At 50.9% G+C, this 26,023-nt stretch overlaps 1 protein-coding gene across 2 annotated transcripts in view; it reads right to left on the reverse strand.

Annotated features, from left to right (window-relative positions):
* Window positions 1–6,455: 6,455 nt before the first annotated feature.
* The window catches only part of LOC106887256 (chromosome unknown open reading frame, human C15orf52), a 51,472-nt gene continuing 31,904 nt past the window's right edge, over window positions 6,456–26,023 (reverse strand). Inside the window, exons 10-14 of one of the 2 annotated variants that reach the window (XM_014940708.1) lie at window positions 25,697–25,750; window positions 25,146–25,251; window positions 18,365–18,422; window positions 17,206–18,008; window positions 6,456–8,713 (exon numbers count right to left, since the gene is read on the reverse strand). In XM_014940708.1, the coding sequence (XP_014796194.1) occupies window positions 17,238–18,008; window positions 18,365–18,422; window positions 25,146–25,251; window positions 25,697–25,750 (989 nt within the window). In that variant the 3' untranslated portion in view covers window positions 6,456–8,713; window positions 17,206–17,237. The remainder of the gene's footprint in view (window positions 8,714–17,205; window positions 18,009–18,364; window positions 18,423–25,145; window positions 25,252–25,696; window positions 25,751–26,023) is intronic. The other variant, XM_014940709.1, reaches the window with a different exon arrangement.

Genomic DNA, 26,023 nt, shown 5'->3' on the forward strand with positions numbered 1-26,023 from the left:
CTTCACCACCCGCCCCCCGCCCCCCCTCGTTTTTCCTCAAAAAGGGAATTTTGTGGCTTCGTTCTGCTCCGCACCAGGGCTCGCTTCTCCCTTCGAACCCGCATCGAATTCCTGCGCTATTTATGCCCGTCTGTTACCTATAAAAGGATCTCGGTGTCCAGAATTCCTCACTATTTACAGGATCAGCTGGGAACAATATGAATTTAGAGGCTGTAATCCATTGTTTAGGTAAAACCAGTTTTGTTTAACAATGAGCATAAACTTATTTAAAAAAAAAAACAAAACAAAAACATGTGAAAGGTAAATTGACTTGTTTACTATATTAAAATATTTTCCCAATATGAAAGTGTCGGTAATGCGGAATGTTCTCTGTGGTGGCGGGAGGAGGAGCTGAGGAGGGACTGGAAGGGCTCTCAGGGTTGCTGTTTGCTGTCCTGGGCCGCTGTGGCACGATAACGGTGTTGATTCATGTGTCGTTGGTCTCCTCAGGTGAGGCTGGAGAAACCTCCCTACGTGCCAAACTCCCGTTAGTGGCGGCAGCCAAGCGTTGGCGGTGGAAGAAGGTTTGATCTTCAGGGGGTAGGTCTGTGCTGCCAGCTGGAGACGTGCTGGGGGCAGGCTCTCCTGCCAGCGGGGTCTTTTCCTGCCCCATAGTCTTCCGAGACCTCCCGTGTGGCTCTGCTCATCGATAAGCTCTGCAAAACCCCGGCCCTTAACGAGGGCAGGATGTGGGCTGTCAGCTGGGGAGCTGCAGGATCTCTCTCATTCTGAGTGACTGCTTTTCAGATTGATGGTTTGGGTCCAGCGCCTTAACTGTGAGGCTGCTGGGCTGCTCTGCCTCCCCCTGAAACATCCCGGGAGTTCAGGTTTCCTCTGCTGAGGGATAAAAAAGTGCTCTAATTTGGTGTACCTGTATCAGTTGTGCAAATGCTGAAGAGACTGTAAAATATGGCACTTGACTTTCTTAGTTGGGGGGGGGAATAGCAGTTCCATACCTAAATCAGAGTGAGAAATGCTCTGGGCTGGTGGTGTTGGCTGAGGCTGCACCAGCTGGGCATTCCTTCACAGCATCGCTGCCGGGCAGAATCCTGGAGCTGAGGGCTTCCAGAGGGAAACGGGGCTCCAGGGGGAGCGGTTTGGGTGTGAGCTTCCACCTTCCTTTTCCATTTTCTGGAGAGGCTGCAGGGAGGTCTGTACGTTGTTAACGCGCTAAAAAAGAAGGCTGGCTGGTGGGAAGGGAAAAAAAGATGATGCTTAGTCATTTTGGCCAAAAGGCGGTGTGTGATTGATGGTTGCCACCTTTCTGCAGGGCAGGTGGAGGAGCTGCTGGAGCAGTGGCTGCTCTGCCACCCTGTCACCTCCTGCTGCTTCTAATCCCTTCCTGCTCCTCCTCTGCAGTGGTGGGACCGGGGGTGTCCTGGCAGCGGGGCCGGGCGACAGCTTTGCCCTGGGGTTTGGTGGGGTTTAGCCCCTCGTGTTCATTCTGTAGCGGTGGGGGATGTGCTCCCGTGGCAGTTCCCTTACCTGTTTGCAGCAGCTGTGGGTCCTGGGGAGAAGGATGCTGTTTGCTCTCCTTGGTATCCACCTCTGCTTATCCAGGGAAAGGTTTTCTGCAGTTTTCCGAGGGAGGAATGAGTAAAAGAGAAACAAAACAGGCTCATCGTTTGGTGCCAGTTGAGTTTAGTCTGTGTCTTGGCTCCGGTGCTAAATGCAGACCCCGTTGGGAAGCGTCTCTGGGAGGGAGCTCGTGTCTTAACTTTTAAACCCTTCGAATATAAATAAAAGCTGGGTGGAATTAGAGGGAGGCCGGGATTGCTGTGATCCTGGCCTGCAGCTCGGAGCTGGGGACTGTAGTGGCTTTGAACAGCGCGTCCGACGTCTGCTGCGTGTGCTCGGCCTCCTGGCATTTTTCACTTTAAATACAATTGCTCTCAGAAGACTAATCGAGCGTGGCTGCGCGGAGCAGATGGGAGAGGAAGCCAATTGAATTAAATGGGCTGCGTGGCCCTCGTCCAGCCCAAAAGGAGGGGGAGTGGTTTGGGTGTGAGCTTCCACCTTCCTTTTCCATTTTCTGGAGAGGCTGCAGGGAGGTCTGTACGTTGTTAACGCGCTAAAAAAGAAGGCTGGCTGGTGGGAAGGGAAAAAAAGATGATGCTTAGTCATTTTGGCCAAAAGGCGGTGTGTGATTGATGGTTGCCACCTTTCTGCAGGGCAGGTGGAGGAGCTGCTGGAGCAGTGGCTGCTCTGCCACCCTGTCACCTCCTGCTGCTTCTAATCCCTTCCTGCTCCTCCTCTGCAGTGGTGGGACCGGGGGTGTCCTGGCAGCGGGGCCGGGCGACAGCTTTGCCCTGGGGTTTGGTGGGGTTTAGCCCCTCGTGTTCATTCTGTAGCGGTGGGGGATGTGCTCCCGTGGCAGTTCCCTTACCTGTTTGCAGCAGCTGTGGGTCCTGGGGAGAAGGATGCTGTTTGCTCTCCTTGGTATCCACCTCTGCTTATCCAGGGAAAGGTTTTCTGCAGTTTTCCGAGGGAGGAATGAGTAAAAGAGAAACAAAACAGGCTCATCGTTTGGTGCCAGTTGAGTTTAGTCTGTGTCTTGGCTCCGGTGCTAAATGCAGACCCCGTTGGGAAGCGTCTCTGGGAGGGAGCTCGTGTCTTAACTTTTAAACCCTTCGAATATAAATAAAAGCTGGGTGGAATTAGAGGGAGGCCGGGATTGCTGTGATCCTGGCCTGCAGCTCGGAGCTGGGGACTGTAGTGGCTTTGAACAGCGCGTCCGACGTCTGCTGCGTGTGCTCGGCCTCCTGGCATTTTTCACTTTAAATACAATTGCTCTCAGAAGACTAATCGAGCGTGGCTGCGCGGAGCAGATGGGAGAGGAAGCCAATTGAATTAAATGGGCTGCGTGGCCCTCGTCCAGCCCGCCCTGGAGCTGCCCGGAGACGCCGTGGGTTCAGGAGCAGGAACAACTTAAAGCTCTTCACCTGCTTTGTGGTTTTGGTGGTGAAGGATCCTTGGGGCAGTGAGAGTGCTCCGACCCCCCTCGTCACAGGGAATAGACCCATTGCTGATGGCTGCCTCCCTTCCTGCTGCTAAAAATAGCTGATGAGCCAGTGCGGAGATGGTTGTGGCTGTCTTCGTTCCTCTAGGAGAGTGCAGGCTTGATGAGTTCCCAGGCTCTGCTTCTGCATCTTCTCCTCTGCTGAGGAACTGAGATGGATTGAAACACTTCCATTTCTGTACATCTCACAACTGGCTTTGGAGCATCCTCTGCCTCACTACTGTTGTGCTGGGCGTGCAAGGGGGCAGCTCTGCCTCGGGAAGGTGCAGGAGGATCCCGGCCCAGTCGCCAGGAGGCTTTTGTGATTTGAGCAGCCATGTTTCCCAAAGCCCTTTTGGACCTTTTTTCAGCTGAATTCTTTTTTTTTTTTTCAGCTAAAATCTCTTTCACACCCTTTCCCCAGCCAGGAATCACGGTTCCCCGGAGGGAAATGTGTTCCCCGTGAGATCCCGCTGCCGCCAGCCTGCACGGAGCCGGGCTCCCTGCTCCTCTCCTGGCAGCCTGTCCTAGAAATCAGTGACTGAGTGTGCTTCACAAATACTTCTAGTAACAGAAACGGCTCGTCCTGCCGGCTTTCTAGGTGTAAGCAAACTAAAACTGGGGCTGTTAGGGTTTTCTTGGGAAGCAGGTTGGCTGTTACGGGTAACAGCTGGATTGTCACACTGGACTGGGAATGTTTGCATCACGTTGCCATCATCGGTGCCTGGGCAGGATTATTTTAGTGCCCTGAAATGGCACAGTCACCAGTTTGGGGTAAACCCGAGCTGTAAAAGGCAGACTAACTTGTTATCTGTGCTATTGCTTCAGCTCCAATTCAGTCTTTCCCTTCCTTGCTCCTCAAGGAAAAACACAAGTCAGTTGGTGGAGTGTGATGGTATCAGGCGAGATAAGGCCCAGGCTTTTGTGCTGCTTCCGAGATAGGGATGGCTGGAACCTCCTGGTTTGTAACGTGGTTTCCCTGGAGCGGCTGGGGAGGGTTGTTCCCTTCACACAGACACTGTCCTGCGCGCTCCTTGTGAACAGAACTGTTGTATTTCCAGAGCGTGTGGATCTCTGTGACAGGGAGTTGTCTGGAGTTGGGTTTGGAGGAAGGAGATGGTGAGATGGGAGTGAAATGTTGGGTCTCAGGCCCTTTGCTTTGCACATATAAGGAATTGAACGAGAGTCTCCAGCCTCGGGACTGGGGATGCTCCTGGGCAGCATCACAGCTCTAAGAACATGCCTGAACAGGGGCACCTTTGCTTCTGGTTTTTTACTTCTGTTTTTTATCGATGAAACGTGCTGATAATTCCGAAATGCCAACTTTCCTCCAAGCTCTGAGTCTCTGTATCACTTAGGGCCTGAGTTCCGGATTTTTGCTAAGAGCCTTTAAAAACCTGTGCTTCAGGTGCAGCGTAGTTCTGAAGTGCGGTGGTGGAACGTAGCGTGGTCAAGGGAAGGTAAATACCACGGTAGTGTTGATTTTCCAGTTCCTAATCACAATAATCGCTTAAGAGGATGGAGAGAAGACCAGGCCGTGTTCTGCTTTTCCTTTCTGGCTGAGAAGAGTCTCATGAGAGAGGAATCAGACTTCTTGTGAGATAAGTTCTGCTAATCCTGCCTTGTCCAGCTCTCAGCTGACCGTGGTGACCCTCCAGCACGGTGTCACGCTGCCTCGGACACATCCTTACAGAAGGATTTGAACTGTGAGCTCTGTCAAATGGAAACGCTCCCTAAAAGGAGGAGAAATAAGTGCAGAATTACTAATTATGTCCAGTCAAAGGTGTATCGAGACCAGAGGGTGTTTTATGAATCTTCTTGGTCCCTTCTTTGCATGTAGATGCCTCTGGGTTACCCCTATTTATTGACAACTACTACTTGCCCTCTGCCTGTACGTGCTGGTCCTGTCCCCTGAGCTCGGTTTGTTCCAGCAGAGTTGGGTCCAACCCTCGTGCTGAGGGACTAGAAGGAGGGGAAATAGCTGGAAAAAACAGTTACTGGAGCATGTAATGTGCTCCAGCAGCTGGCCTACATTTTCATCTCCCGAAAGCTGCCTTTTCCCCCACGCGTGTTCTCCTGTGGCCTCAGCTGAGGTGACGCAAACGTCTTCATCCCGGGACTTGTGACCAGGAAGGTGCTGGCGTTTTTCCCCCAGATCTTGGCTTAATTCCTGAGTGCAACTGAAAAGTCATCTGGTGGTGTTGTGTTGGTAAAAAAACAGTGGTTCCTTCTGGGCATCGGGGATCTCCTTCAGAGAAGTCAAAACAATCTCAGTGGGCTGCTCGGGAAGGGGCTGTGCACAGGGGGGTGGTACCAATGGCTGGTGGGGGTCCTGGGGGTGGGGAGAAGGGGAACGGGGTAAGAAACACTCGTACCTGAGCTGAAGTGTGAGGCTAAGGAGGTGAGTATTGACTTCTGGGTGTTCCACCTGCGCTCAGAGGAGGTTTTGGGAGAGCTTGGATCTGGTAGCTGCTGTGTGGCTGTGCTGGTGTCATCGGGAAACGGCCGGGGACTTGTCCACGTGTCAGCTTTGGCTGCTGGAACCTGCGGGGTCTGAGCCAGAGGAGCTGCTGCTGGGCAGGCTGTCCCCTGGGAACCTCACAGCAGAACCTGCTCCTGCCCGGGGCCTCTAATTGGCTTTAAAAGCTTTCCCCGTAACTTAAAAAAGCACCAACTACTGTGTTACGCGCTTTAAATACACCATTTTCTGACTAAATGCCAGTTTAGCTGCAGGCTCCTGTGCCATTTGCAACCAGTTTAACTGGAGGGGAACTGGTGTGGAAAATGAGTGACCATTTCTGTTATTTCTAGTCCTGGACTCTGTGTCGGGGCTGAACTTGGTTGTTGGTGTGAGATGCTGCTGCTGCTGTAGGTGTTCGATGGGGAGATGGGAACGAAGAGCAGGAATTTCTGTCCAGGTTCCATGTGGTTGCCTCCTGCAGGAATTGCCACGGTCAAGCTTTGGCAACTGGAGTGTCTCCAACTTCATCCAGATGCACTTTTTGTCCTTGGCTTGAGGTTTTTTTTAAGTTGATCTCTCTGTTCAGGGAATTCTGATGGGAATTTTAGCTACAGAGTCACCGTGTTCAAACTGTTGGTAAATATTGCCAAGGAGAAGAGTGTCTTAACGGTGAGCTGCTTGGTTTAAAGAAAAAGATGTCCTGCCCGGGACACCCGCTGTGTTTTCCTCGTGGCTGGGAGAGCTGGAATAACGCTCACAGTCCCTGGAGGGAAGAGGTGCTTCCGTGGGCAGGTGCCTGCTCTGTGAGCTGCTGATGGGTTTGTTGGGCAAGAGAAGTGCTGTGGCAGCGAGGGGGCTTTGATGCCCAGGAAAAGGTGAGCCTCGTGTTACGGTGCGTGCTGGCATCTTCTCGGGTGAGTTGGTGTCATCTTCTCTGGGCTGAGCTGGCCCAGGAGTGAAGCTCTTTCCTCAGGGGAAAGCAACCTGAACTGGAGCTGCTGCTCTAAAAAGCAGAGATCAATGATTCAGTTCAGGAAACTCTCCATGCAGGACTGAGAAATGCTAAGAAACTGGAGGTTTTTCTTCATTACAACTTTTATTTCATATAAATAATTCCTCTACATCAGATTTTTCAACTTTTCAGTCTATCACTGTGAAGAAGAAACAGCCGCAGTTTTCTGAAAAACTGCAATCCAGCCACCATCCAAAGTGCATTCGAGCAAAGTGTTAACGAGCAGGAAAAGATGACACTTGGAAGAGGCACCATCTGCACCTCCCGTCCCTGGGGCCGGCACAGACTCATCCTTAAATGCAGAGTTACTTGGAAAAAGGAGGAAATGGGGGAAAAGTTTTCCTTTCAAAAAAAGGAAAAGATCTGCAAACAATTGGGGTTGGGATTTCTCTCTCCCCAGCTGGAGCGGGGCCGTGCAGAGGTTTGTGCCCGACGGCGCTGAGCTCCACAGCCCATGGACTCAGTCTGAGGGGACCAAGATTGAGGTCACTGACCTGATGTACAAAATAATAATAATAAAAAAATTAAACAATTGGGAGGAGGTTTTTGAGCCTGTCAGATAAGGAATGTCAGCCTGTAACAGTGATGGAGAATCTCCAGGACCCGGAGCAGTTTTACAATCTGGCTTTTATCTATCTCTTCTCTTATCCATTGGGTGAGTCCAAATAAACCCTGGGCTGTGGTGGGGTGAAGATGTTTCTACAGGTAAGACATGAAAGCTGCGTGCTCTGTTTCTTGACAATACCTCGTCTGAAGCCAGTAAACTCTCCTGAATTTGGCACGTAGAGGAAATTCTCAGGCGCGTCCTTCATGAGAGAGGTGCTGCAGACTGAAGTTACATGGAAAAACAAAATGTTTATCTGTGCAAATATTAGTTTATTAAACCAGCGTACAGTCAGTCAGTCCACACATGCCAAGCTTATCACCAAGGCAGCTGCCCTTTCGGTTAGCAAATTTATCCTGCAAGGAAATCCCAATAAATCTCCACACATCCATGTCTGCACGTACGTTTACTCCTGCGTCACCTTTTAGAGCAGCGCTTCAAAAACAAGGGTGATTCCCTTTCTGTGCTGTCACTCAGAGGTCAGGAATCAGGGGGTGTGATTCCTTGTGCCTGCTTCCTGCCTTCTCAACGGGCAGCCGTGTTCCAGCTCAGCTCAGTCCTAGTTTGCTGTGAATCTCGTAGCTGCTCGGAGACCCAAACAGCTGGGATTCCTGTGCATTGATGCTTCTAAATGCTCACCCAAATCCTCGATTTGAAAGGTGTTTTTTTAAGGCCAGAACGTCTGCAGGGCAGCCCCCCGGGGAGGTGCTGCTGCCCTCTGAGCCACGCACAAGGCTATGGAAGGCACAACCAGGGGGTGGAAGGAGTTTGATAGGAAGTTTGACCTTCACCTCCCGTTTGGCCTGGGTCCTGCTGCCAGGAGAAGGCAAATTATTGCGTTTGTGCCCCCCTCCTCCTTGCCCTGCTGGGCACAGAGAGCTGCAGGGTCTCTGTGTGGGCACAGGCAGGTTGTCCTGCGGAACTGGGCACAGACCTGCTCCACGCAGCAGCCGCCGGCCTCAGAAAAAAGCAGAGTTTCCTGATGTGCTGATTCAACCTCTGCTGCTACACAGAACAGGAGGAAAGCCAGCTTTTAAAGGATGAGATGCCGGGGTTGGTGTGTGCCTGTCAAACACCACAGTGTTACTCACTGCTCCATCCTCTTTGTGTCCCCTGCAACTACATCTGTCCCTGCCAACCCCTCTCAAGGCTGCTCTTCCATCCACCTACTGAACCACAACGTACCTCTTCTCCCTCTGTCCCCTAACGCCCTGCTCCGCCTCTGCGGAAGGAAAGAGGGGTGCCCAGAAACCCAAATCTTAACTTTAAACAGCGTTAGTTATTAAATAAAATAAAGTGCATCCAGTAGACATTCCGTTGGCTTGCCACACAGCCGCAGTAAAGGCAAAACAAATACAAAAGTAAGTGAGAGTTTTCTTGGAAGGCTGGGAGGGTGTGTAGCCTTCCCTGTCCCTTGGCGCGGGGCGAGGGGAGGGTGATGCTGAACGGGGGAGAGGGGTGGGACGGGGACCCCACGCGCCGGGGGTGGGTGCGGAAGGGTCCAGGCAGGTGCTGGAAGCTGGTTTCATCGAAGATCGAAGAGCGAGGACAAGCTTGTGCTCCTCTTCTCTTCTCATCCACCACCTCCAGCACGTTATCCTGCAAAACGAGAGCAGAGACAGCGGTGGGATCGTCTGTCTTTAGGGACCTGCTGAGCAGTAAATTAAAAATGTCTGCTGAGCTCCAACCTGTCCTTCCTGCGCGGCTGGGGCTGCCTGGGGGGTCCCACTGAAGTGTAACCCAGATACCAGCCTGCTGGGACCCACGGGGGGCTCCACAGCCCAGGGGATGAGCTGAATGTGTGGGTCTGGATGGAACATGCTCCCAGTCCTCCTCTGGAGTCGGTGAGGTTCCTCCCCTGTCTCCTTTTCTCTGAAGAACAATAAACTCTGCACGGTTTTGTGGGCAGGAGGGGCTGGCTTTGGGCAGGGCTTTGTGTCCCTCTCGTACAACCTGCCCTGGGGGTGCAGCTCTTGTGCTCCCCGAGGGCAGAATCACAGAATCACAGAATCTTAGTGGTTGGAAGGGACCTCTGAGATCATCGAGTCCAAGGGGACTCGATGTAGAAGGGTCTATCTGCTTCCCAGGAGTCAGACACTGACCCTGAGTGGAGCCTGCTGCCCTCTGCCTGCCTCCAAACCTGGATTTTAATTGAGAAAGGCAGACTCTTGGTTTTGTTTTTTTCCCCTGCAGTTGCCAGATGCCTGGATGCTGCTCAGAATTGCTGAGCTGGCGTTTTCCTGCATCCATGTTTAAATCCACAGATCCGCCTTTGGCTGATGGAATCTCAGCACCGAAAGCTCACAAGGAAGGGCAGAGGGAAAGAAAACCAGATGAAATACCACGAAGGGCAGGAGAGGCGATAACAAGCTCGGTCGCACAGAAAGGAAACCTCTGAAGGAATCACTAAAGGGCAGGAGAAGTAATAAGCTCAGTTGCACAGAAAGGAAACCTCTGAAGGAATCACTTCAGGACACGGCCACGGGCAATAATGAGGAGCTGCACTGAGATCACTCCGAGGTGCTGCAATAATCACTGCTACGTGCAGCTGAGGAGACCCGAGAGTCGCAGGAGCCGTTTCTCCTTGTGCTGTAGGTGTGCAGCTGGGGGGTGGTCCTGTCCCGCTGTCCCCCGGGGGTGCTTGGTGCTGAGCAGCACGACTCGGGGGGTCAGTGCCCTCAGGAAGGGCTGGGAAGCAGGTTTCCAGTCCTGCTCGGTGCTCCAAATACTGTAAAATCTGTGGTGCAGTCTGAGGTGACTCCCGAGCTAGCTCTGCTTATTGTTCCTCTGTTTTATTATTACAGAATCACAGAATCTTCTAGGTTGGAAGGGACCTTAAAGATCATCTTGTCCAACCGTCAACCTGACTGACAAAAATAGACACCCACACAACAAACAAGGAGCATCACCATCACTAAACCAGACCTCCCAGCACTACATCAACCCGGCTTTTGAACACCTCCAGGGATGGGGCCTCAACCCCCTCCCTGGGCAGCCCATTCCAAGGGCTGAGAACCCTTTCAGTGAAAAAATTTTTCCTAATATTAATGGTTTCCAAAGTCTCTTGGACAGCGCTGTGCCGTTAGTGCTGCTGGACGATTCTCTGTCTTATTTGCAGTTTATCCTTTCAATACAGACACCGTTCTGTCCTTAATGGTTTCCTAATTTTTCCTAATATTAATGGTTTCCAAAGTCTCTTGGACAGCGCTGTGCCGTTAGTGCTGCTGGACGATTCTCTGTCTTATTTGCAGTTTATCCTTTCAATACAGACACCGTTCTGTCCTTACAGCCAGGCCGCTGGTGGGCTTGAGAGTCATTACTTCTCTCAGTAATTAGACACAGTGATTAGCCCTTCTCTCCTTTCCCACGTGTCACTGGCGGGGCGCTGGGAGATGCATGAGCGCTGGGACGGCTGTTGGGAGCGATGGGGCTGGTGCTGCCTGTGCCATCCCCAGCCCTCCTCGTGTCACTGTCACACCAGGGGATCAACTGGTGGACCCGATGAAACCTGGCAACGTGGCCCTTCCTCCCCCAGCCAAGATGAGCGTTATCCACCTCTGCTTGGGCTGGAAAATGTAATTTTGTTGGGTCTCCTGAGGCAGGTTGGGAGTTCCCAGAGGCAGTTTTGTTCGTAGTGGAACCACCCAGAGCCTCACGAAACACCACAAGGCAAACTGGGACGTGAGGTGTGAGGACCATTAGACATCATTACACCAGATTCTCTCAGCTTTTTAAAAATGGATATAGATCTACTGCTCCAACATACACTGTAAGGCCAGAAAAATGACTGGCAAGATCATGAGACATCTACCCAGCACAGGCCATTGGACATCCCTGAATTAATTCCTGTTTGAACTAGAACTGATTGATTTTGGGGAATGGGGTGGAAAATCCTAATCCTGTCTGTATTTGCCACTGCTAGCAAAATTAACACTGCGACCCTTGATGAGCTTAAATACATAAAGATGGTCTTTGATGGAGATTCCTGTTGGAGTGGTTTAAGATCTTGTTCTGTGCAGCCTCTCCATTCCCCGGGCAGGGCAGACACAACGTGGTGTGTTCATCTCAAACTGCTTTTCACCTGGGGGTTACACTAAAGGGTTAACACGGGGAGCTGAGCTCTGGGCACACACAGCTTGTCATCAGGCTCCGAGGTGACAAGTGTCCCTGCTTCAACCACCACACGCTTCCAAGTCATCTCTCCTCTGACAGGCAGTCACCTTTCCCCAATTTTGCCGTATTTATTCAGGGGCTTCTTCAATACATTGATTCTTGCACCAGCCTTGTCTCCTGGCTTGATGGGTCTTCTCCTTCCCTGTGTTTACTCCTCCACTGTATGAGATCACAACCCCATCACCTTCCATCTTCAGTTTGCCCAACTGAACAGCCATTCCCTGCACATCCCTGGAGTCTGCCCTGTGCTTCTTCAGTCCGAGTATGTTTCTCTTGAACCACTCTCCTAGAATCCCCGTGTTTTCCCCTGTTAATAGTATTTTCCCACATCGTGCCACAGGAAAGGCCTTCCGTAACTACAGGGGTAGGAAGGTAACTGTCTCAAGGCCTCTGTTAAGCCCTATCACTCCCTAATTCTGCGTGAGGACTAACCTCTCCGCTGTGGTGGCACCTGCTGCTGAGATGTGCTCTGGGAATGTGAAGTGCCCGTGGCACGATGGTGGGCTCCAGAAGGTGCTGTGGGCTGTGGGAAGGCCCAGGGAGGCCAACGCTATCAAACTCAACTCCTTGAGACCCCAATCCCAGGCCACGTCCAAGACATCACAGAGGCATCTTCGTGACTCCTGAACCTTGGGGAAACGGGTATGTACCTTCAGTAGCTCCGTAACTGCCTTGAGAAGTGTTGGTTTCTGCTCGTGCTGGTTCCTGCCCCAACCTTTAGCACTGGTTCGCATCAGAAAGCCAACCTCTCCTGACCTCCCGGGCCCTGCCGCACACAGGCCCTGCCGGCCCCGCTCCTGCTGACGTCAGCCAGAGCTGCAAGGTCAGATCCCTGGAGCTGCTCTGGAAATCCACCCCCAGCTGCATTTGCTCTAAAGATGTTAAGATTAATTTTCTCAGGAGAATTCAGGGAAAAGCTTCTGTGGTTTTTGTGTATCGCTTACTTCTCTGGGACTCGTTGGACGCTCTCCAGGGATTCCAGTCCCGCACTTTGGGTAAATATTTATTCCTTGTTATTTGAAGCAAAGGATGAAAGCCCCCCCAGACTCTCTGTGCAGCATCCCCAACTAGTTTGAAGGTGCTGGAGATGTTTAGAGCCATAAATAGACATCAGCAGTGGAAGCTGTGAAACCTACCCGGGGGCCGCTTGCTGCGAGGAGCTGGAAGAAATGCCTCTGCAGAAATGGGTGGGCAGCACCTGCCGTGGGGAGAGGAATCTGCACGTCCCTGTGTGTGGGACACGGCCCCCCCAGAGCCCAGGAGCAGGGCAGGTGGAGAGGATATTGTCCTCTCTCATTACTGATGTTTGCTGCCACTGCAGGTATCTGCCGTGCTTTGGGACCTGTCACATCCCCGACCAGAGGGCAGGGCCCTGCCAGCAGCTGAACCTGGTACAGGATTTTCTACTCGATGGAATCAGAGGGCAGGGCCCTGGCAGCAGCTGAACCTGGTACAGGATTTTCTACTCGATGGAAATTCCACGATATAAACTTTTAAATGGAATGATATTTTTCCATTCCTTTTGGGGTTGATATAGGTTGTATTTTGCAAAATCATACCATCTGTTTCAACGCTGATTTTCCCAAAATTGCACCGTATCAAAACTGAATCACCAGTATTTAAAAACATAACATTAAAATTTCCTGTTTTGAAAAGGTTTAACGAGGGCTCCAGTTTGGGTTTTATGAAATACAAAATGTTGAAGCCAACACATTTCTGGTACATGCATAGCATTTGTCAAATCCGTATTTTCACAGAAACACCCCACCATCTCACTAGGAAGTGACCTGCTACCTCCTGGCAGGAAATCATTAACCAGTCTTGATAGCCCACGACAGTGCATCCCTCCAGGTGCTTCTCCTTAAGGATGGTCACATCTCTCATGGGTCCCAGAAACAATAATCATTTCCCTTTTTTTGTTACACACTCTCTGTCCCCTGAGACTGTGGTCACTCAGACTCCGTATGAGTTGGATTCGTGGCACGGACTTGGCTCGTGTTTTCTACCAGGCTCTTCAGGGCATTCCCCAGTATCATGTCCCCTGGTTACACAGACACAGGACACGATGCAGATTTCCAGCTGGCCTGGGTTTACCGGGACAGAGCTGCTCAGTGCCTCCTGGAGGCTTCCCTAACAACCCAGTTACCACATAAGGTCCTTCTGCAGAGAACCTGAGTTACCGTTGCTCACACACCACAGGGGGAGAAACCTCCTCCCTCCCCTGCTGCAATAGGATAATCTTGCACTTGTGCTGGCCTGACCTCAGTCTCCCAGCCTGGGTTATGGTCCCTTCGCTCGGAATTACCTCTGCCTTTACGATTATACTCAAGCCATGAGGGGAAGCAAATAATTAAAGCGGTTTGTTCATCTGAATTCATGGTTCTAACACAAAAGGAATGAACAAACTTTTCATTTTGCGTTCTAACAAGAAAGTGCAGCTCATTGTTTAAGGCTTGATCTTACTTCTCTTCCAGCTTCCTGAATGATGCTCTTTTCCTGCCAAGCCCAGCTCTGCCCGGCGATGCCGCACTTCGTCTGAGAGAGGCTGAAAAAGGCAGGATCGTTTGCCTGCCACACATTCCCTCCAGGATGGACACATCTCTGAAGTCCCTTTGTGGGCCATATGCCACGGCTCTGCTGACTGCAGGTTTCCTATGGGTTGCATTTTGGGCAATCCTTGCCCTAAAACATCATGCGGTAGCAGCCGCAGGCAGCAGGCTTGAAAAGCTAAAAGACCAAAGAGAAAGCCCCACTAAGGGTTCAAAGACACCCCAAATGGGGGCAGTCCTGAGGAGCCTGGTTCCAAAGAACTGCTGTGAAAGAACACTTCAGGGAGAATTACATGAAAATAGAGCAGAGCTAAAACTAACGTGTCTGTAGAGCAGTAGGAGACAGGAGCCAAGGGAGAAGGGAAGGGAGTGCTGGCAGCTGGCGGCTGTGTGTGCCTGCCATCTGTGTCATTGTGCAGCCTGTCATGTCCATTTGGGAACTTCAAAGTAACAGCAGGAACAGACACGAGACCTTTTTGCTCCAAACACACTGACAACTTAACCGACCGGAGCCAAACGAGCTTTTGCTTTTTTGGTGGTTGTTGTTGTTGTTGTCACTGTGGCTGTTCTGTCGCCCCGCGGAGCCCCGCTGTCAGGCCCCGCACACGGACCGCTCCGGGTCTGCTCAGTTAGTGCCAGAGAAATCCAGGGCTTGTGGGTTTTTGTCTGCCAGGGGATGCTCCTGACAAGCCGGACCCAGGGAGCAGACAGTTAAAGACAGGCCCCTCTGTCTTCCTCTCAGCCCTTCCCCCACTACAAATAAATCATGGCAGGACTCACTCTGGTTTGGGAACACCAGCCCTGACCGTGGCCTGTCACTGGTGCAAAGGGAGAGGTCACGTTGCTCAGTGGTGACTTCAGCAGAGAGGAGGTGACAATGATGCCCCAGAACATCATTAAAGACCGACAGCCCAGCAGCACTCGTGTGCTCATTCCCTAAATGCTCCTGCAGGCAACAGAATGAAAAAAGCCCGGAGAGCCCCACTGCTGAGATGGGGACACACACAGCTGCTCTGGCCCACCTGGTGTCTCCCAAACAGTCAATATCAATACTTTCAAGACCAATAGTGTCTCTCTTGCCACGCAGATACAGAACCATGGAATGTGTGAGTGCTCAAGTGCAAACACCAAGTTAATCACCAAGTTAATCACCTTCTCTTCCCCAAGGCACAAGGCTGTGGTTGTAATTACACCTGCCTTAATGAGTTCAGTGAGGAGTACAGAGCCAGGCTGAAGTGGACTCAGCAAAAAACCATAGGAATCTTCATTGCTGAGATAAAAATGGATGACTGAAATTTATTGCTTCCTCTTAGCAGGTGTCTAATTAATTACTACTTTTCTCACTCGGGATAACTTTAATTCCTTCATCCTCTACTTTGGAGGGGATTTCTGGTAGATTGGAGAGGCACAGCCTGGACAGTAAACTCCCGCTATGTGCATCCAGGTGTCTCTTAATATTTTCCTAAATGCTGTTGGAATTAATTTCCCTCACTTGAAGGACTTTTAGTTCAAACACAGAACCAGCTCCTGCTGGTTCCTGGTGTTTTGTCTTTTTTCAATAGCTGTAACGCTTGCACTTCTCCATGCCTTTTGTACAGTATTGGATTATAGTGAAAGTCTCTTTGTTAGCAGCTTAACCACTCCATCCCTAAGCTCCTGGGAGCCCCGGGATGAATGCTGAGCAGCTCTGCTGGGCTGGGGTCTGCAGAAACCCTGCTGGAACTGGGGAAAGGCACTTAGGGGGGTGCTCCCCCTGCCCTGCTCCGAGCAGCTCATTGCCCAAAGTGCCCACTCACAGAACACAGCTGCTGCCTCCCTGCTTAAACGACCGAGCCAGGAGTATCCCGAGAGCAATTCTCAGAATCTTCACAGAATCACAGAATCTTAGTGGTTGGAAGGGACCTCTGAGATCATCGAGTCCAACCACAAAAAAAAAAACAAAAAAACAAACAAAACAAAACAAAAAACCAACCAAACAAATACAAAACACACCACACCAAACGCCCACCAAAAACACCGCACCCACCAACTAAACCCCACACTCAACACCTCGCCATAAACCAATAACCTTGGGCACTAGAGCAGGCCCTGAAGAGCCATGTCTATACGTTTCTTAAATCCCTCCAGGGATGGTGACTCCACTACCTCCCTGGGCAGGCTGTTCCAGTACCTGACCACTCTCTCAGTAAAGTAATTCTTTCTAATATCTAATCTAAATCTCCCCTGCCCCAACTTCAGACCATTTCCTCTGGTCTTGTCGTTCGTCCTTTGGGAGAAGAGGCCAACACCTGCCTCTCTACAACCTCCTTTCAGGTAGTTGTAGAGGGCAATGAGGTCTCCCCTCAGCCTCCTCTTCTCCAAACTAAACATGCCCAGTTCCCTCAGCCTCTCCTCATAGGACTTGTATTCCAGTGTTGGGCAGGCAGGGTTGTGTTCTGGAAGAGCTCATCTCTCTCCTTTGAAGAGAGATGAAGCCCAGATCTTAGGTTGGGCGCTGCTGTGCTCGGCCTGAGTTAGGAGGAGCGAACTGCAACCTTCTACCTAACCTGGTGGTAGGATCCCATCCTGCCTTACTGGTCTGCTCTAGCACCTGTGGGTGTGACATCTTGATCTGGGTGTGACATCGCCTGGAAAAAAAAGTCTTGCAAAGGAAACTGCCAAAAAGCCCCTACAGTCTCTCTTTACCCCTTCCTTCTAATTTCTACCTTATTTTTCTGCCTGTCATACTTTGTTCTTGTTCTAAATTTGCCTTTCTGGAAGAAACTTCTTTGCTTGAGCAAAGCCTGGAGCACTGCTGCATACCCAGCCCTGTTCCTCCTCCTGTCTCTTTGGTTCACAGGCCTTTCCAACGGGAGCCACCTCACCCGCTGTATTTACACACTGCCTTGCACAGCAGTGTTACCACGTGTCACATTCAAAGTGTAGCATTCACAGACCTTCTACTGGGAAAAGAATCTGTCTTCAAACTGTTGTCCACAAGGTGGGCCTCTACAGCTCTGCAAGTGTTTTGGGAAAGGGACTACGGTGACCTCAACTTATTCTAGTTGTGGTCATTCCAGAGACAGAATTAAACTCATCCCACTGTTGTCGCTGAGATTAGCCCTTCCCAGCAATAGATTCAGTTTGTGCCCTAATTAATGCACGTGACCAACCAGACTCAGCAGTTTTCTGTCCAAATTTTCCTGTCTGACTTCCCATTGTTCCCCCGTCCACTCCTGGGCAGCTCTGTGTGATGCAGCAACTACCTGAGGGATCCATGTCACTGTCAGCGAACCCCTCCAGGCAGTTATCTGTGATGCTGTTATGGACCATGGCTGAGAGCATAATGGGGTGACAAACACCCCCTGGGGAGTTGGGGCAGGAACTCACCTTCTGTCTCAGGCAAGCCGGTGGAATCACTGCTAGTTGAGAGTGTCCCCACTGTCCTTGTCCTTGCAATCCTCAGGCTGGTCCCCTTCCCTGGACTGTGATTTTGCTGCGTCCTGCTCAGACACAACAGTCACGTCAGAGCTGGCTTTTCCTGGGGGCAAAGGTTCTTCTCTGTGTTCAGCGCCTCCAGCATCTTCACCTCCTTTCAGTGCAAGTATTTGTCCCTGCAGGGCAGTGTCTTGAGTCACTTCTTCCCCTCCTTTCCTCACCAGCTCTCCTTGACCTGCATCCAGTCTGTCTCCCGTTGCTGCATCAAGCTTTCCTCCATGGCCGTTTGGAGGCTCCTCAGTGGGTTCCTGTCCTGAAGCTGTGTTTTTCTCCATGCCAGCTCCATCTACATTCACTCCCACGGGCAATGACAAGGTCTCCTCACTGCCATGGCTGGTGGCTTGCACGGTGCTTGGAAGGCTGCTCTGTGAAGCACTGCTGTTAGTGCTCTCCTCCTGGGAGATGTCAGCAGAGCCAGGCTTCCCACTGGCATCTTCCCCAACACCTTCCTTCCGTGGTTCAGGCCCTGGCTCTGAGTCACCTGTGCTGGCCACAGACACCTCCTTCACTCCTCTCTGCTCCTCTTTCTGGCCATTGTGGGCAGACTGGACCTTTCCACTTTGTGGCCTTTGTGATGAGGAGGCCCCATGATCTTGGAGGTTTGGCTGCTTCACCTTCTCCTCCAGCTCATCTGTGCAGTTCTCTTCCACCCCCTCCTCACCTCTGCTCTTCCGCTTCTCCTTACCAAGGCTCCTCTGAGAACAGAAGGAAATATTTAGTTCATCTTATTAAAATATTAATATATGATATTCCCTGTCTATGATGGTTCCCAAAACTTGGGGAAAAAATTGCGGAGGTCCTTAAAGGAAGTAGAAGGATGTAGGTAGAGAAGTGTTTGGGGACCAGAATAAGTAGGGCTGTACTGACAGAGGGTCGGTCAATGCAAGAAGAGAAGTTGCTCTCACATCATACCACCCAGAGAATGCCAACGAGGGGGACATTTACCCCAACATGGAGGGCTCCCTGCTCTGCACTGGCTGAGAGTCTCCAAATTTCCTGACAGTGCACGTGTAAGAAAACTCAGCAGCCAGCCCTGAGCTCATGAACTCACCTGCCCATCAACGTCATCCTTCAGAAAAGACATATCCTCGCCTTCTTTTGCATCCCATCTGTCAAGAAAAAAATATATCACAATTTAGGTCTTCAAATTCTCATACAGCAAAGCGACCCTCCCTGGAATTTCTACTATGGCCACACATTCCTTGTCTGAGCCCCTGGACCAGGCAACGAGAGCCAAAGGCGACAGACGTAACTGGTCCAGTCACTTTTGGCACCTGCAACGCACTCAGCCCATCCAGAGACACTCATCTGAGACACTAAATCTTAATGAGCTGGTTGTTACAACTCTAAATGCAATGAAAACATAAAATCCAATTGCCAGAACAGACATTTGTCATTAGACTGATAAGATACAGGGTTTGCTTACGCCGGTGTCTGCCCCGGTCTTGTCCTGTTTGCCCAAGTGTCCCAGATCTCCACAAGGGCAGACACAGACAGCGAAGGATAAAATGGAAGTATTTTGGGAGAGGGAGACATTGCCATGTGCAAGCAGACAGGGAGAACAGCTATAAGGATTTGACTGAAGGCTCTCCTCCCAGGCTCTCCTCCCCTCCCAGCATCACCAGCAGAGGCTTAGAGCAGAGTTTGAAAAGAGGACAAATATGTTGAACACCTCCCCAGCTTCCAGAAACTTGCAGCTCTGGGATTTCCTGAGCTGGAGATGGTATCTCTGCGTTGAGTCATGCTTAGCTGACAGTCTCTTCCAAGGATTTGAGTAAGTGCATTTTGACCCCATAATAAATTTGCAGCAGCTACAACATCCTGTGCCAAAGAGGGCCACAGCTCAATTAGAGCCTGCCTGACGAACCGCTTCCGTTCGCTGGTTTGAATTTGCTTGGGTGAATATAAATCTGAGTTTGCCCGTGCAGTGCTACTGGGCTGGAGGGGGCTCAGTAACCTCACCTTCTCATATGTGAGTCACATCACACACACACACCCCTCAAATGTTTTTATATAGATATATATATACACACACACACCTATTTCTCCCTGCCCCATGCTCTTAAAACACAACATGTGCGAAGCTGTGTGACATTTAATTCTCTTGAGAGTATCCCCCTTCTCTCGGGGCTTAATGGTCTCTTCATTTGGCAAATTTGTGCCAAGATACAAAAAATGAAAAGGCGCCTTGAGGTGACTGCAGAGTCAGGCATTTCCAGAGGGAAATGTGTTACAGTGATCCCACGTGCCCTGGTGAAAATTGTGAGGGAATTGCTCTCCCAGGCTGCACCAGGCAATCACACCGAGCTGCCTTTATCCAGCCAAGTCCTTAGGGTGGACATGAACTGCATCTCAGAGCGTAGAGATGGATGTGGTGTCCTCCACAAGCCCTGGGTGAAGCAGCTTGGAGCAGTCCTGCAGGGCTCAGCGACAGACCCAGCACCCAAACCATGGCCAGTGGGGGCTTCTCCTGAACCCAAGGCAGGTCGCCTTCCACCAGCTGTGCTCAAACCACACAAGGACCTCATTTCTTGGGAGCAGCCCCACCGCTGTGGTTGTATTTTCAGAGGTGCCCTCCAAGAGCTCTGGAAGTCCAGCTGTGTGGGTAGAGCTCATCATACATCATCAACTGTGTTAAATTACAGTTTGGGCTGCCCTCGGGATCAAGTCCCCTCAGCATTGATGCTGGTGGGACCAATGGCTGCTTTTCCCTGACAGATACCCCGAGGGTATCTATATACTGGGGACAGATTCCCCTAAACAGAGAACGGCTCATGGGCTGCAGGTTTCTGCCTCTCCCTGCTCGGTCTACACTCCCACTGCACAGCTTCTGAAGAGCTAGCCCAGAACAGACCACCCTCCCAGTCTAAAGACACCCAAAAATAGCTAGACAGCAATTCCGAAATATTCAGTGTCTCCATCTGACATGTTCCTCCTCCCCTTCATTACCCTTAACACCCCAGAGTGTGTTATTAATCACTCAGATGCAACAAAAATGCTCATGGCTAGTGCTATCCACGATAGATGTTCTTCTGGGAACTTGGCTCCAAAGTCTTTCTTGGGTAAGGTGCTACTGGTGATGCCTTCTAGATCAACAGAGGACACAGAAGATGCAATGAAGAGGAGATAAGAAAAACAGAAGTCCATGAAGTGAGACGGATGGGCAGAAGGAGAGCTACTCTATAGTGATTCTGGCAGGACAGAGCAATCAGGTGGTGCTGAGGGGGGTGTCCACACTGCAGCAGACAAGTGTTTGGCTTCCTCATTTCCCCCGAGATGCCCAGGTCCACAGGTTAAGAGGAGGACTTCAGGGCACAACTCCATATTCCAGCTACTCACATCAGCAGTGTTTAAGATACTTCTTTGTAGTTTTAAATGACCCACAACTTTCCATTCTAGAAGCTGATAAAGAGGAAGTACTGAAGCAAAGCAAACAAGAATGAAAAAAAAAATAATCAAGACACTTTCTAGCCCCATTTCTAATGAAGGATGTATGATGTATTGTTTCACTGCGAGATGAAATGAGAAAAAAAGAAAAACAACAATAATAAAGAATGCCTCTGTGGAGACAATAGTATATAAAACTTTATAATTTCATCACTAAGAGAATTTAGGCATCTAAACAGGATTCTAGGACCAGCCATTTTGGAGCCTGAAAGCCTTTAACTGGATATGAATAATACCCTGATTGAACCCAGCAGCCCTGGAGGAGTCAGATGCACTGAAAAGCCTCTGAGCCTCCGCACTGGAGACACAAACACCTACTGGAAAACACACCTCCTCGGCTCGTTGTCAGGAAAGGAAGAGGCTGTGGAAGCCTACGACAAACCGGGCATCCTCTCTCCCTGCAACACCTCCTCTGGGCCTCCCCGCAGAAGGTGCCAGACCTCGCTGGGCAATCTGGCTGGCTGACCTTCCCCTCTCCCAGATAAAGAATGGATCCAGAAACCCCCATCACTTTGAACTGGTTGACATTACTGGTGAGCTTTGACTCAAGCAGGAATGTCCGAGCCGTGAGAGATCTCAAGTCTGCTGGACCCACTGCCCAAATCTCCTGCTCCCGGGGGGAGGTGAGACGAGCAAGGGAGCAATGCTGTGTTATCACAGCAGATGAAAGTGCTGACACCCAGGTATAACCCGTCTCAGTTTGAAATGGTGCTCACTGTCCCAGCCACTGGCAGAGAGGAGACTGCTGCCTTCTGTGGCCTCTCCAAGCTCTGAAGCAGAAGAGGCAGAGAGCACTGCAGGAACAGACTCCGGGGCTGCTAATGAGGCACAGCAAAATGAGCTGTCGTCAAACTGAGCTCTGAGCTGGCCAGTCAGAGGCTCTGAGACAGCTTGTACAAAACATTAAGTCCCAGCCCAACATTATTTCTTTGAATTTCTGCCATAAGACAGCTGGCCAAGGCATTCCTTCTGGCCATGGCTCTGAGAGCTCAGCAGAGAAGAAGAAAGAAATGGCTCAAGATCTTGTTATGATTTCTGGAAACCAGTCAGCATCTGCCTGTCACAGACCCGCTTTGGAGCATCAGTCAACCTTTGCCAAGGATGAGAGGAGACAGGTCCAGGGGAGTGGGAAGGCTCTCACCCCTTCCCCCTGGGTCCCACCGGGGCAGGGATGGAGCCCGAGGCAGGACCTGAGGGCTGGGGATTGACCTGTGGGCCGTGGTGAGGAGGGAGCAGGTCATAGCACGATCCATCCGTCCCCACTGCCTATAAAAGGGAAGCAACGAACGCTTTGTCCATTCCAAGAAGCTGCTCAAAAATCAACCGCTCTTCCATTTACAGTCTGTTCCCAGCACACACGTCACCAGCCACATGCAGCTAAATTGTCTGGCTAGAACATCCATGGAGCAGAAAGAATGACTCCATTAGGATTAAACTTTAAGATTAAATTCTGGAAGCATGAGGTTTACCACGTCAGCGGGTCCTTCTAACATCACCATTATTTTCTGATGTCTTTCCTTATATTTTGCTGCTTGGGAGGAAGGACAGGACTGGGCCACCTCTGCATGAAGAACTCACTGATCCCACGCCATATACACCTGATCCCCCCCAAAGGGTGCTGAGACACATCCCAGACCTCATGGGGGGACAAGGTGGCCATGGCCAACCGCTCAACACGTGACCAAGACGTGACAAACCAGACACACCACCACAGGAAGCTCCCAGGGAAACCTCCTCTGTGCCTTCCCACCTACCCAGGCCCTGAAATGCAGGGAAACAAAAGACTCCAGTAGGCAGGAGAGAGAAAGGAAGAAAACAATCTCTGCAGTGGGTATAATCATGGTCCTGGCAAACACTGACAGAAACCACGAGCTGCTGGTTCTGTACAATTTCTTCCAGCCCTCGGGAGCACTGAGCATCTCCTCTGCAACGAGACACAAACTGCTCTGCAGCAGTAAGGGGTCCCGTGACCCCTTCTCAGAGCAGAGGAGATGGCACTAGATGTGCATTTTAAAGGAAGAGATGGATCAAAGTCCAAAGGAAAGGTGTTTCAGGAGGCAGCGTTCTCTGATTCGCTTGGAGGAGACGGAGACAGCTAATAATGACTGATCCAGTTCCCTTCAGAGGGAAGTGAAGACTTCAGTAGTCAGAAGGTCATCAGAAGCCTTCCCCTTGAATCCAGTTTAGCCCAAAACTGATGTGTGATTTTAGGAAAGCTGTACTCCATAAGAAGTACTGCCTTTTAGAAGGGATGATGACCTAAAGTCAGGTCATTTGTGGCTGTTAAAAACCCTACCACCAGTGTGGGGGGAGCAGTGTCTGCCCAACAGCTGCCTGTGCTTTCACTTCTTAGATATAGTATCAGGTGGATATATTTTTTCCTTCTGTTTCTCTTCCCCAGTGCAGCTGCTGAAGTCATTCCTGTGCATACGTTTTCCTTCTATGTCTCTCTCCTCCACCTCTCTGTCCCCTATTTATCAGTTCTTCCCTCACTGCCTTGTAGCCTGTCACTTTTTAAATTTCATTCTTGTCTCCCTCTGTCCAGCTCCTTGTCCCCGGTTTTTAATTCTTCCCTCTCTGCTCTGTAGCCTGTCAATTTTAAATTTTATTTCTGCATCTCTCTCTGGCCAGCTGCCTGCCCCTCTTTTTACTAAACAAATAACCAGATCTCAGGGGCAAACCTCAGAAGCAGAACCACGCTTGCTCCCGAGGGTGGTTGTTGGGGTCTGAGAGTTTGGTTTGGCATCTTCAGTCAGTGCAGAACAGTGTAACCACTGCACCTTTAATCACTGCATCTTTCACAGTTCTCAACAGCAGCGTTGGTCTGAACCCTGCTAAGGTATTCACAGAAAGCAACAACATGAAGCAAATCTTGGCATTCCCATCCTGCTCATCCTCCAGGAGCTGCTGTCATTCCCGGGTGCCGCAGCTGGCGGCTGGGGAGCGCGAGCAGGAGCAAAGCTCATCTGCTGCTCTGTCCCCAGGACACCTTACTGGGATGGAGCTGAAGAACGGGAAGGGGTGGACTGTAACTTACAAACAAAGCTGACTTCATTATTCGCACACTGTCGAACCCATTCTTCATCAATTTATCAGATTTAAATTTCATTTTAGAAGTGTGATTAACTAAGAGGGCTTAGGAAGACAGAAGATAACCCATCTTTAGGCTGTAAGTAGATTCCCAGGCCACAGTTTAACTGGCTGAGAGTTATGGCTGCCCAGGCATTAACTAAGAGGGCTTAGGAAGACAGAAGATAACCCATCTTTAGGCTGTAAGTAGATTCCCAGGCCACAGTTTAACTGGCTGAGAGTTATGGCTGCCCAGGTGCATTTCCTCAAAGCACAGCCACTGGAAACAAAAGCAACATTAAAAAAATCTCCAGGCAGTGCCAGGCTCTGCATCTCAGAGCTGCTACTGTCCTGACAGCAGAACCCTGCACACACAGCCTCTGCCCAAGGCTCTTCATTTCAGCCAAGGAAGAGGGAGCAGCAGCTCACACCTCCATCGAACTCACTTCTGGGGAATGCTGGGAGTACCCCACGAAGCGTGGGGGTGTTTATGCATCTCTTTAACTCTGTGGTCATCACAGACCTGGATGGTTGGAGAACGCTGACGTTAAAAGCTACCGGAATGGTTTTGTGTTCTGGATGAATGAAGAGGCTCGGGGTATGCAATCAGCTCTGCCTCCTTCTGTTGCCCGCTGAAGGGCACGGCCGTGCTGTGAAGACGATGAGTGTTATTAACCCGTCAGCGTGGCTCCAGGAAACTGGAGACTGCACTGAAATTTAATTACGGAGAGCAGCAGGAGAGCGGGGCCCCTGGGAGGATGTGGGCGAACCTGTAAAATGCACTTAGTTTTGCTGATATTCTGCAACGCCTCCTGTGCCAATCACTACATTGCTGTGTGCTGCCCACAGCTGGCAGGAGCCGGCCTCTTCCCTCCACACATCTTTAAGAACAGTCGTTTAAGAAGAAAAGACACCTGTTCCACAGTATCCATCCTCACTGCCACTTGGTCAGCTGGGAATTGTCTCTGGAGCCTGCTCCTCTCTATCAGCAGTGTCTGGAAGTCAGGTAAGAGGTGTTCAAAAGCTTGTGGGGGCACGTCCCATTGGTACCTAACGCTGGTCACAGAGAAACCCTGACCCCTGGGCTGTTCTGCAGAGACCTCAGCAGTGGGTCAGCACCCCCATGATGCACCCCACAAGTACCACAAACCCCACTAAGAGAAATCCTGCCAGATGTGGCCCCAGCCAACATGAATCCCTCTGAAAAGATGCTGTTGTTGAACAAAATCTCTTTTCGTGTGTCCCTCTTCACAATCAGGCAAGGAATGAGACTGGACACATATATCACAACCACTGGTTTGCTGCTGCCTCCTCACCTCCTGGCTCTGCCCGTCAGCCTGTCCTTCCCTTTGGCCCGGCTGCTCACAGCAGGTACCGCTTTCGCTCCCGGATCGCTCACGTTCACTCCATGCTGTCCCCCACCTAGAAGAGAGGATGGAAAAGCCATGCAAGAGCTGGCAGAACCACTGGACCACTGGACCACTGAAGGGGCCAACATCCCTCCATCACTGGTGAGCACCTCTGGAGGGGAAGCCTCTGAAGCTGTGTGTACACTGTGTGTGCATTTTCTAAAGTAATAAATGCAAACTGAGAATTTAGGGGTGTTTCTTCTGCGTTTTTTCACTCCAAATTCCAATTGTAACTTTAAAACTTATTCCTTGGATACAGCCTCCCTTGTGCTGTTCTTGGAAGCCTTGTTCTTATTCTGCCTGGCCACGCAGCACAGACTGTACCGTACAGCTATGAGCAGCCACATGGCGTGTCCCCAGAAGGCCCCTCCAGCTCTGCCAGAGCTCCCTCCGTGAGGAGACATCAGAGGTGCTGACGTTCAGTGGGGGGACACAACCCAGCCCTGTGGTTTACTCACCTCTCCCGTTGGGAGGAAAGGACCTGTGCTGGAATTTCCTTGCGTTTCTTCCCCCTGAAAGGACAGAGCAAAGCATGCACAGAAGTGAGCGAGGTTCTGTCACGGACGGGCAGCAGAAAGCCTGATGTTCAGATAGGGTGTCACAAGGGAAAGCTTTGTTCTGCCAGTCCATCTCCTGAGAAACAGGAGTCATGATGGACTTATGCTAGTAAAGAAGCCAGCATGTGCCACAGGGATCAGAGATGATGTGCTCTGGAATAGGATTGCCTCTCAAACCAGTGTTTGGGAAAGGAGGCAGCGCCGAGCCTCCGCGTTGTGTCGTACAAG

This window comes from Calidris pugnax, unplaced genomic scaffold (assembly GCF_001431845.1).
Source record: "Calidris pugnax isolate Ruff unplaced genomic scaffold, ASM143184v1 scaffold98, whole genome shotgun sequence".
Taxonomy (NCBI): Eukaryota; Metazoa; Chordata; class Aves; order Charadriiformes; family Scolopacidae; genus Calidris; species Calidris pugnax.